The 12,947-nt window shown below is 36.2% G+C and overlaps 1 protein-coding gene across 17 annotated transcripts in view; it reads left to right on the top strand.

Annotated features, from left to right (window-relative positions):
- Positions 1 to 12,947, top strand: part of NBEA (neurobeachin) — a 702,569-nt gene that overhangs the window by 628,177 nt on the left and 61,445 nt on the right. For all 17 annotated transcript variants that reach the window (XM_074387836.1, XM_074387843.1, XM_074387839.1 and 14 more), the window contains one exon: positions 8,688 to 8,840. In XM_074387836.1, coding sequence (XP_074243937.1) covers positions 8,688 to 8,840 — 153 coding nt within the window. The remainder of the gene's footprint in view (positions 1 to 8,687; positions 8,841 to 12,947) is intronic.

The following is a 12,947-nucleotide window of genomic DNA, read 5'->3' as shown; positions in this document are numbered from 1 at the left end:
TAGTTGGTGTTTTCTGCACCGTTTTTCATTTAGGAAATTTTAAACTACTTGGACGTTTTTCTTAAGAAGAAGCTGATTAACAGAAATTTATCAAAGTCAGCAGAAGAGCAGATATCTTAAATAGGCAATCTAGTGTCTGATGTGCCTCTGTAGGAGTCCACTTACACATTATAAAAGTAAACCCATTTTTAAATATAATACTGAATAGTTTTCAAACATGTTTTGTATTGGTTGTTTGATACAGTCCTTGAAACAATCTTGTGAGGTAGCAGTCAGTATCCCTGTTTTGTAAAGAAGCTTCACAGATATTAAGTGATTCACTTAAGTTCACACTCAGGCAGGTAAAGAGGAAGCCAGAACTAGCACAGAGTCCATCCAGTTACTTAGGTTGCTTCATATCCAAGAGGATTTTATGAATGGGAACTGCAAGGCCATTTCATGCTTAGGCCCGAAAGTCACATCATGTTACCTCCACAACATTCTATTGCTCAAAGCAAGTCATGGGGCTCGCCCTGATTAAGGGAGAATAGACATGGAGTCCACTTCCTGATGAGATGAGTGGCAAAGTCACATTTCAAGAGGACACTGAGGTTGGAGGGATTACAATGCCCATCTTTGGAAGCAATCTATCACAGTCCTCTCTCTGGTCAAAATTCACATTCCTCCTACATATAAAATATACTTAACTTGTTCCCCACGAGCCCAATCCCAGTATTTGTATCAGGCTGAAAACCTAGTATCTTGATGTCTACATCAGCTCCAGATACAGATGAGGCACAGCAATTCCTAATTTGGAGAACTGGGAACTAAAAAGACAAATTATCTGTCCTATGTACGTACAACATGTGGTAGTAAGACAGGAACAGTTAAACTTCAGTAGACACTCCATTCAAAAATGGGAGAATGTGGAAGGTACATAGCAGTCAATGGTTCATAGCAATTCTGAAATCTAGCCAGGCACAAGTTGCCAATTACCCAAACCGCAGGGACAGGGACTGTCCATGGATTAGGCCCCAGGTCTGTTATCTGGGCTTGGATACCTAATTCATTACTTTCCATGGCTCTTGGTCACTTCCTCTGGGATACTGGCTTTGCCCTCTGAAGCGTTCCTTTGTTTCCAGAAGAAATAATCATGCTTTGCAGCTGAGTATCTTTCTCTGCATGCTTCCTGACCCATAGAAAGTTAGGGTCAAAGCCTCATATGCCCAAGTTGGTACCACAGCTTTAAAACTGTGTGTCAAATTAGAAAAAGCTAATACTCACAAATCCTTTTGGAACAGGATTCTCTCTTTCAAGCTGTGAATTAGGATACTGTTGATAATGCCCTAAGAATCCCTTTCTCTAGCAAATCACTCTGTGTAGCTGAGCAGGTCTGATAAACACTACCTTAAATTTTAACTTTTGTAAAATGGTTTTACAGCCACATCCTTGATTTGAGCTTTATTCTATGGCCATATTTTTCTTGTAGCACCTTGGAATTGATCTTCATCTTGAACATATTTCTTATTTTGAGACTCTTTTGCCAATTGAAGAGATTGTCCTAGGCCCTTCTATTTCTTGAAATACTGCTTCAAAACTGAACAATTTCTTCCTGAGTTCATCTCTGTCTTGCATAGTGTATCTTTCTTGCATAGCTTACACCATTAGATGAAACCACTGGTCACTTTCAGCATTCTGCCTGGAAATCATCTTAGTCAGAAACACATGCTTATTAGGTACTTTTTCTGTCTTTGAAACTATTGCAGAAAACAATGTTCATTTTCCACCACTTCTTAAGAGGAACTGCTTCCAATAACAACTTCCTTATTGATCTTCCAGACCCCACCAGTCTCCTCACCATCCCTCCGTCTTCTGCCAGCCATCTCATCCCAAGCCAGAATCATGTGTTAAATCCTTTTTATTACTAACACTCCACTTTGAGGATTCAATTTCTGTTTTGGTCATTTTTTATTTTGTAACAAATCACCCCAAAACCTATAGGCTTAAAACAACTATTTATTCATTGACAATTATGCAATCAGAGTTAAGGCTCAAAAAGGATAGCTCACCTCTAAGCTACACAGTGACAGTGGGGCAGCTTGACTGGGCCACAGAATCTATAGTGGCTTCATAAACTGACATGTCTTGTGCCTCTCCGGGAACTGCCTGAGCACGTCTGTCTCTGTCACATGTTTCTCCAGTAAGGGAGCCACACTATTGCGTGTGGTAACTGGCTTCTAAGAGGACTAAAGCAAAACCTGCCAGGCCTCTTAACTCTTATGCTGCACTAAGAAGCCTTGCAATGTCACCTTGTCACATTCTGTGTGTTGAAACAAGCCAGGCCATATTCAGAGAGAGGGGAAATAGACTCCACCTTTTTATAGAAGGAGTGGTAAACTTAGTGGAGATGTTAGAGGGCTGGTGGGGTGGGAGGACTGTTGCAGCCATCTATGAGAAACCTGTGAGTGATTGATTTTAAAAATATTTCAAGTACTGGCTTGATTTGTACCATTCTCTATAGTCTGATTGTGCATTTAGACATAAACCAAACTCTCATGAGCAAGCAATTTATAAAATACATCTGATTAGTCTAGGTAATATATGTTAGTCTATACATATATATATATATATATATATATATATATATATATATGTCAACTTTAAATCACCATATTCAGAAAATAGGATTAAGTGTAAAGTTTGTTTGAGCTGAAAGCTTAAGAATGGTCACCCCATAACATAGCAAGTACCCCTGAATATACACTTCAATTAGCAGCAATCGTAAATGGGTTTTTAAGAAAAAAAAGAGGCAGGTCCTAAGTTGCTCACCAAGAATTTACATTAAAGTAAGATAAGCCATTGGCTATACATTGTTCTTTGTATCACAAATTTCAGGAACATGAAGATAATGAGTAAGGCAGCTGGTCAGAAACAAAATGCTTTTTTTAAACAATTGCTCCCAGGCTTGGGTTGAGGAGGCAACATGAGTTACTGATGTCCCCTACTCACGTCTCTCTGGACCTGATGAGTTTTTGCATGCCTCACATAATTCAGACTGCTGTGAGCTATTTTTTTCTCCACATTTTTAAAAAATACTTGCATCATCTGAACTGTCTACATAGCTATTTATTGAAACACAAACATCCAAAGTGACAGAATTTTTTACTGAATTACAGGATGCACTTTTGTACTGCGTAAACTCTAGACTCAGAAGTAATATTTTTCATCTGTGCCCTTAAAAAAATTGACAGAGCAGTAGCTTATAGAGTATATTTTATATAACATTATAAAATGCGTTGTTTTCTAAAAATTACTTCATTTAATCCTCACATCTCCCCAAGAGTTCATAGCTGACATCACTACTTTGTTGCATATCAAGAAACTAACTTTTAGGGGGACAATCCCAGAGCTACTGCCTGCCCAGCTTCCTCCTTTATCTTCAACTCACTGGTAACTGTGAGATTCCTCTTCTTTGAAAAACATACATTGAGCCCAGTGTGGTGGCTCACGCCTGTAATTGCAGTACTTTGAAAGGCAGAGGTGGGTGGATCACTGGCGATCAGGAGTTTGAGACCAGCCTGGCCAACATAGCAAAACCCCATCTCTACTAAAAATACAAAAATTAGCCAGCCTTGATGGCACACATCTGAAATCCCAGCCACACAGGAGGCTGAGGCACGAGAATTGCTTGAAACCAAGAGGTAGAGGTTGTAGTGAGCTGGGATCATACCGCTGCACTCCAGCCTGTGTGACAGAGCAAAACTGCATTTAAAAAAGAGAGAGAGAGAGAGAGAGAGAGAGAGAGAGAGAGAGAGAATCACACTTTGAAAACCAGGCGAGGCCTGCAAAGTTTTTAATCAGCATTTCAGTGCCTGAAATTGAGGATATGGCAAACACATAGTAATCCTGATTCATTTTTAATTTCACAAATATTTATGGAATGCGTGTTACATGTTAGGCACCATTCTTAGCAAGATAGACAAGGTCCCTACTTCCTTGGGATTTCTATTATGATGGGGCACGCAAGCATACATTGATAAATGGAGAAAATAATCATTGCTATGCAGAAATTAAGACAGAGTAAAGTCATATAGAGTGACTGGGTTGTTATTTTAAAAGGCAGAATACAGAACCTAAGAGCAGGAAACCTGGATTTAAAGAATCTGATCTTGATTTTCGGCTTTACCACCTATTTGCAGTGCAGCCGTTAGCAAATTACCCACTCAGTCTTTGCCTTAGTGTTCGTGTCTATAAAGTGAGAATAATGAGAATTCCTACTTCACAAACTTTTTGTGAAGATTAAGAAGATATATGTAAAGCACTTAGAACAGTGCCAAGACATAGCAAGGTACCAAAATAAATGTTACCTGCTGTTTTAAAACAGAATGACCACAGGTAACATTTAAGTTGATTACTGGCCTTGGCACACAGATGTAGTAATTGTCATAATCTGGCACATAACCGGTTGAATCTCAGAGATGAAACACTCATAGTCTTTGGTTTATATTTTTAAAACAACAGATCTTTTCAATAATGGAATTGTGAATATAAATTACACTAATGCCTTGTGTTTACATACTATTAAATAAAAATTGCTATTTGAAACATGATTGTAAAACAATAAAACTGAGACCAAAAACATTCCCCGCTCTGCTGCTTCAGCTACCTCCCCCTAGACTTTTTGTGATTTCACTTCCTCTACTATCCCCTTCAGAAAACTCCAAAGTATCCCCAACTCTGGACTTCAGGTTAAGAGAGCTTTAGTCACTGATACCTTGTGTTTTGAAACCTCTAAGGGCTTTGCAAATAAGCTGTGCTTCAGGAGTTTCTATCTGTGTTTAAAACATGTCTGTTTAGTGATTGTTCCCATTATGAGAAATCTGGGAGAGTTTCTTTGTCACTTCAAACATCAAGCCTCTAACAGCTTACACCAACATCTTAGTTAATGGCCTAATTTATGACCACATTTTGGGTGGCCTGATAAGAATGGAGCCAACAAAAACCATCCTTACTTAGGAGGTTGTCCTGAAGGCCCTGGTAACACTACTTCTTTCTATGACTAGCCCCATTTAGAGCCTTCTCGAATGTGCCTACTGGAGTATTCTTCCTCCTGCCCTTCTAAAGAACCATCAAGATAGATCTTTCTAGGCCTGCCTTGTTCTTTGGTGGAGGTCACATTTTAGTGCCATTCTTTCTAGAGTGCCTAAATGAAAATGAAATTAGTCTTCGGCCACTTCTGCAGTTTGGGAACAATTCTGATGGCAACTTTAAAATCAACTTTTTCTGTATTTAAATTGAGCTATTTTATACTTTTGAACCTTTTAAATATAACTTGAATAAGCAAGATAACATTTTTTTAAACAGAAAAGTTTCCCCTAAAAGGCAGATTTCATTTCAGGGTTCATATCCTTTCCCTTTTATTTAATAAAGTTCTTCATTGACTCTCCCCATCTTGAGGCATTTTTCCAACCATCTGCATATTCCCCAGAAGATTTCTAGTCTTATTAAAATAACCTCATCCAATATCTTTAATAGTTTAATATTTAATGAGCACCTGCCTCATGCAAAGAATAGCACCGAGAGCTGCAAGGGAGCCAACGAAATATAAACCTCACAAAATGAGGCTCAAAACTTTGCGTTTGTCCAGATCTTATTCATATTAAAATTGCATTTTCCCAAACTTTTTTCACATTAATAAATATGACATCTTATGTTTTTTGTGCCTTTGTGAATCTGACTTAATGACTTTTAGTGAAATTGCATTATAGTGGTAAGGAGGTTAATAATGACCACATATTTTATACAGGAAAGAATGAGAAATAATATATGAAAAACATTATAGAGTGCCAAGATAGTATAAGATAAATTAAGACTATTTGAGTTGCTTAAATGAAACTAAACGTATTTTGCTATATACATGTGGATGTATACATTCCTCTCTGCCTACAAGGGAGCTTCTATAGTCTCATTATAGAGATAGGAGATGAGCACAAATAACTGCTGAAGGGCAGTAAGGGAAATACCTGATTTATGGGAGTCTAGCACATGTAAATCCCCTCCCAACCAAGCGACTGCACAAGCTCACATTCCTTCCCACTATGGACCTTTTGGGGTGTTACTGTGTCACATGAAGATCAGGTCATATGCAAAGAGCAGTAGTCTTTGCCTTCTCTGTACCTTTTACTAATTCCTCATGTTTTCCCAAACAGTAAGAGTAAGAGCAGAAGAAAACTATCTATTTTACGTTAATACATTGAAGTCATAAGATCATAATATGCATTTCTGATTGGGTGCCAATATGTGAGAACAGCAGTGATTCTTTAGTTCTACTCTCCAGTCAGCGATCATACCAAACTGCTCCTTCTGTGACTGATATACGCTATCATGTTTGCCCAGCCCGGAAATAAAACTCATGATAGTCATTGCTGATGGAATAGTCACCGCTGAAGCGGTTTCTACCATATGATTTTTCTTTCAGTTCTTATCTATTTCCCCTTTCACACTGGAATCGTTGAAAAGTTACATTAATTTATATTAATTCCAGTAGAATTGTCTTTTTATGAATTCCAGTAGAATTGTCTTTTTCCTTTGTCTTGTACATAGTTTATTGTTGATACACATTTGGCTCTTAGTGTGAGCCATGCAGTTCCCTTTCTTTCTACACACTCTTGGCCCCACAACTTTATTTCCTTATCCCCGTTTTTCTGCTCACCCTGGCTGCTCTGTTGCAGATTTCCCTTTTGATAAAGTTCCACAGTAGGGCCCCTTTCTCTCCACACTTAGCGGTTGCCCTTCTCTCTTCCCTTCCTTTCTCCTCCCTACACATGCATAACACACCACATCTCCCCATTCTCCAATTTCTCCTTTACTTTGTCACACAGTATCTTGCTATAAAACAAATTTGACTTTGTTAAAAACTTTTTTAAAAAAAATTGAAACCAATACGACAAAATCCAAACAGCCTGTCCTTCAGAAAACTTCCCTCATCATCTGGCCTCATCTCCCTCCCACCATCTCACCCCTCCCTTGTCTTGATCTATCCTCAATATACCCTATTCTCCTCCTGTGCTCAGTTTCTCACCACCCCATAGTACTCTTTGAGGGTGCCCCGCCCCCTCTCCTGGTTTTCATCTTAGCCATGATGCAACTCCAACGTCCCATCTCCAGTGAAGTCTCTCCTGACTTCCCAGAGTCCCCTGCTCTTTCCTCCCAGATCCCTTCTTCCACAACTGCTGTTGTGTATTATAACCATCTGGTTCTACATCTGCTCCATAGGCCAGACTATGAATTACTTGACAGTAAGGCCATGTCTTATTCATTTGTTGTTTCCTGAGTACCCATCACAGTTGCTGGTACCAAAAACCTTTACTATATGAATAAATAAATGTCAGAGAAATATGTAAAAGATTTTAGAAAGATTTCTATTTAAATAGAAGAAAACTGTGATTCTTAAAAAGCAAAGCTCCATTTATCCAGAAAAATCACTTATATAGAGACCTGTTGATGCACCCATAATTCTGGAGAAAATGAAAATGTATGTTTTTCTTATGATTCACAGGGATCATCATAAGAGTAATGGTCAGATTCACAGAGCATTACTAAAATGAACACCCATTTATAACAGATACGTTAGTTTTAGTGGGAGAACTCAAGAAGAGAAAGATTTTATATATGTTTTTTCTATAAAGTTAGAGATTCAGTTTATTGGAAGACCTCAGTATCTGGTGGTTTTAATTTTTTCTATGAATCCCTAGAAAAGACTACAGTGAGATTTAAATTTCAGGTGCTATGCCATCAATGTTGATCATGTTACACAAATAAAGGTGTAGCCTTACAAACCTATCTTGATATTTGAAAAAAGATATATAAATGGTATATATAAAAACTATAGTAGTTTGTTTTAATTTTCTCCCAATAACTTTTTAAAAAACAACAACAAACAAAAACTTTAAGGGTATTAAAATTAGTTCATTTCTATATCAGATTTATTCTAAAGAAACATAAACCTCAAATTAGACATTGTGCATCAGACACAAGTTCACCTTAAATCCAGTTGTTTATGGTACACTTATGTATAAGTTACACAAGTTGTCTTTGCATCCAATTTACTGAAAACCTGTCATTTCTATGGCAGGCATTAAATATTTAAAACTGATTATCATACTTTATATCATCTCTTTTATTGTGTTCATCTATGGAAATAAAAATAGTTTATCAAGTGAAAACTATAATCTCTTTATAAAAATCACATATTGTAATTGTCAGTATAGTTGAAAAGTAGAAAATATGTAATCTATTACAAATACTGGCAATTGATTTTTAATTTGGATAGTTTATTAATTTTCAGAAAAGGTTTTTACACAACATAGACTTGTTATATAGCTTTACCTATTTGTTTTCTAATGCTATTGTGAACAGTTGTTAATTTGTATACTAATTTCTCTTCATTAATTTATGGGAGGATAAGATTGAAAATGGGTAACATTTTAAAATATCATCTATCATAAACATAAATTTTCAAGTAAATTGTTCACAAGAAATGCCTCTCTCAGATCTTTAAATAAATAAATGAAGAATAGAATAGAATTGAGTCATAAAATATTCATTTTAAGAAATTATTTTATTCCATTTATAGTTAATAAGTTAATCGTTTCATACAATTGATCTTTATAAAGTGGTTTAATATGCTTCATTTTTATTCCTGATAGGAACTAATTCCAGAGTTCTACTACCTACCAGAGATGTTTGTCAACAGTAATGGCTATAATCTTGGAGTCAGAGAAGATGAAGTAGTGGTAAATGATGTTGATCTTCCCCCATGGGCAAAAAAACCTGAAGACTTTGTGCGGATCAACAGGATGGTAAGAGAGGTTTTGCTTTTGCTCGAGCAGTCATCAGGAAGTTAACATATTCTGTAGTTTTGTTTTGTCCTGTTCTTTACTATAATATTACTAATTGCCACCTTATATCTGTAAATACAAGGTTAAAATTTTCCATAAAAAAAAGAAAGCATTTTACTGTTGTCTTGACAGCATTCCTTATTGTGGAGTGGATTTTCCTTTCATGAGGACCCATAAAGCAATGGTAATTCAGTTATGTTTGCTCCCTTAGGAGAAGACAATCAGATGAGCATCTGTTGACTAATATAATATGTTCTAAAGTGCTTAAAATAAATGCCCATTTCTTGGTTTTGTCTACTGACTAAATCTGAATACTTGTTTTACTTATAAAAATACTCAAAACAAAAAAATTCGTTTATAACATATTTATATGTGGGATATTTATGCTGTGAAACTTACTTGATGGTATAAACATTCTGAAATAGAAAGCGCCTTTTCTTTTTAAAGACTGTTTCACTCTTTTGCCAGGGCTGGAGTGTGGTGGTGCAATTGTAGCTCAACGAAGCCTCAAACTCCTGGGCTCAAGCAGTCCTCCCACCTCAGCCTCCTGAGTAGCTGGGATTAGAGGCACATGCCACCATGCCAAGTTAATTTTTTTAAAATTTTTTTTGGTAAGATAGGATCTCACTGGGTTGTACATGCTGGTCTCGTACTCCTGGGATCAAGAAATCCTTCTACCTGGGCCTCCCAAAAGAAAACATTATTATTTTTAAGTTGCATCACAGATATCTGGTGTTCAAATGAGAAATGTATAAATAGAATGTTACATATGGGAATTTGATGGGTTTTAATACATTTTACCCATATTTAAGGAGATTTTAATCCCAACATGGTTACAGTACATGACCATAAACCACTTTACAAACCAACCTCTCTAGTATACTGTTGTTCTTGGTCAGTTGAGGAATTACATCAATAAAACCAATGAACTAAAATACATTTTTAACTCTGTTTCACTAACTCCTAAGTTTTTCCAACTGTTTGATAAATGTTTTATTTTGTTTTGACAGCTTATTTATTTGAATCAGAATTCAAATAAAGTCCACACATTGTGAGGGAATTCACATATTCCTTAATCCTCTTTTTTTTTAAAGAATTTAATTGAAATATAATTCATATCTTATACCAAGTCATTCATTATTTAGAGTTAAAAAAAATAATAAAACAATGTGTATTAGTCCAGTCACAAAGTTATGCAACCATCACCACAACAATTTAAGAGCATTTTTATCACCACACAGAGAATCCCATACCTTTTAGCATCTTCCCTGATTTTCCCTGATTTCCCTGTTCCCTCCAGCTAGCCCAAGGCAACCACAAATCTACTTAACATCTCCATAGATTTGCCTATTCTAGACATTTCATATAAATAGAACCATAAAATATGGGGTTCTCCTCCCCTTCTCTCAATTTTATGTCACTTTTCTTTTGCACTTCACTGTCAGTCACACATTTCCTTCTATTTTGGAGCTATATTTTCTGTCTCTAAGAACTATTTCACTTTTAATGTATTTTATTTTAGAAAGTTGCTGATGTAATATACCTATGCTTAAAAACATCATCTAGATAATCTGCAATCTGGTCACCCCCACCCCCTTTTTTTTTTTAAGAAAATTTCATGTTTTGCATAAGTCTTATTGACAATCTTTCTCACTTCTGAATCTGCTAAATTGGCACTCTCAGATATATGGAGTTATTTCATACTATTCCCTTGAACAATAGCTTATTTCTTCAATTTTCTATTTTTAATGTGAAGGACTTATATTTCAGTAATATATACATCTGAAAATTTCTTTCTTTTTAGAATTGGTATTCCATCACCACACTATCTTTACATACTTGAATGCTATCTATAAATATCAGTATAAGGATACCAGCTCTACAAATGCAACCCTAAAAGCTCACTGTATATCAATATCTCTCAATCACATCATTCCATTGTAGCTCCAGAGCTCAGAGCCCTGCCTGGCACATAGTAGTTGGTTAGTAAATATTTCTGAGTGAATTAATGAATTCATGAATTATAGAGGTGTAGTAATCTCATTGCAGTCAGCATATAGTCTTTTAAGTCCAAACTAGTCAAACTGAGTGAATCCTTCACTTAAGCGAGCAAAGTAGCCAATGGTTGTTGGACCAATGCTTTTGTTGGTCATGCTATTGAACAGAATTATCATATGGGTGCTGATAATAAGTGCCTCTTACATGTCAGGCATTAGAGTAGGCACTTGATTTTTTTTTTAACATTCATTTTACAGATAAGAAACATGAAGGCCAGAAATGTTTCATAATTTATCCATGGCAGAGCCCAGGTTCAAGTACAGAAAAGTTTTAACTCCAAAGTCATACTCTTTCCAGTATGCCAGCTGCCTCTGATATTAACTCTTCTTTGTGAAATTCTTTGAGATTATTGGATTTCTACTTTTAGGTATATAATTGTCAATCAAGACCTTATTTATTTCCTTTAACATTGTGGATATGGTTAATGCAGATCATTCACAGATAAAGACTGCAAGTTTACTAAGCTTAAATATGCATTAAAGAAAAATAGAGTAGTTACCGTTATTATCTACTGGATATCTTACATTTATTAATTTGCTAATGTTTACTGATAATGTACCAGGAAAAACATATGACAGTTTTTAGACTTCTAAATATGCAGTGATGCAGACTGGATGAGCAGGAGGCCACTGTTGTTTCCCAGTCCCCAGACTAGGCCGCATTGCTTGCTAGGAGAGAGTACTATTTTCAGTGGTACCTGTTCCATTCAGCACAAAGATAACTTTAGGAAAGGGATTTGCCTTCTTAATAAAAGGCTAAAAGTTGGAGAAGAGTTTTAGGATGTGGGAAAGTTTGCTATGATAGAGGGAAAGGACATAAGTTTTTAAATATTGGGGAAATAGACTCTCATTTATACAATCTAATTAACGAAACTGTATGGAAAGCATAGGGGTATTTGACGTTAGCATTTTTGAAAGCAGTTATCTAAGGTCAGTTTCTCATTATTGTTACTTAAACAGAGACTTTTTCATAATGAAAATAAGCCATTGGAGAGAGAGTGTGAATGTCTCCTTTCAGTTTTTGCAACAACTCCTTTATCTTGCATTACCAATAGCAAATTTCAGAGAGAACAGTAGTAACTAAGTATTTTAATGAGTACTCAATTATAATGCATGTAAATACTTCTCCAGAGAGAGAAAGCCTGGGCAGAATGCTGTTTGGAAATAGGACACAGCTCGTCAGTGGTCTTGGTGAAAAGCTGTCTGCTCTGTAAATGAGCCAGTCATAACAAAGATAGGTGGAAGTAAAGGTCCTCAGTGATATCTCTTCTTCGGAGTATGTCTGCACTAAAGCTTCCAAATGCAGACGTAAGATTTGTCCACTGAAAAATAATTTGTCCGCTATAAAAATTGGTCCCCACAGTTTTTCCTCCTCCTTATTGTCCTCTCTGTTCATAGCTCACGTGTCTTCTTAGCTGTTATGCTGTGTTCATCACTTTACTTGATTAATAGACGTGGCGAAACAGGACTTTAAATATAAATTGGCAAAACCTCATCTCTACAAAAAATACAAAAATTAGCCAGGTGTGGTGCTATGGTGTCTGGTCCCAGCTACTCAGGAGGCTGAGGGGGAAGGATCATTTGAGCCTGGCAGGTCAAAGCTGCAGTGAGCCGAGATTGTGCCTCTGAACTCCAGCCTGGGTACCAGAGTAAGACCCTGTCTCAAAAGAATAAAATAAATTAAGATAAATTGGCATTCAACAAATGGTACTGGAAAAATTGGTGCTAGAAGAGTTGGATATTTATATGCAAAAAAGGATGGGGAAGGTTTCAGTCCTTATATCACATACCATATAAAAAAATTAACTCAAAATGGATCATGGACCTAAGTTGGAAACCTTAAATGATAAAACATCTAGAAGAAACAAATATGAGGAAATCTTTGTGACCTTATGTTAGCAAAGATGTTTTAGATATGGCAACAAAAGCAAAACCGATAAAAGGAATCATCGATGCACTGGACTTTGTTAAAACTTAACTTCTTTGAACACTAAGAAAACTAAAAGACAAG

The sequence above is a fragment of the Saimiri boliviensis genome, chromosome 16, assembly GCF_048565385.1.
Source record: "Saimiri boliviensis isolate mSaiBol1 chromosome 16, mSaiBol1.pri, whole genome shotgun sequence".
Classification (NCBI taxonomy): domain Eukaryota; kingdom Metazoa; phylum Chordata; class Mammalia; order Primates; family Cebidae; genus Saimiri; species Saimiri boliviensis.
Note: the sequence above shows the minus strand (reverse complement) of the source record. Positions and strands in the feature narration are given on the sequence as shown.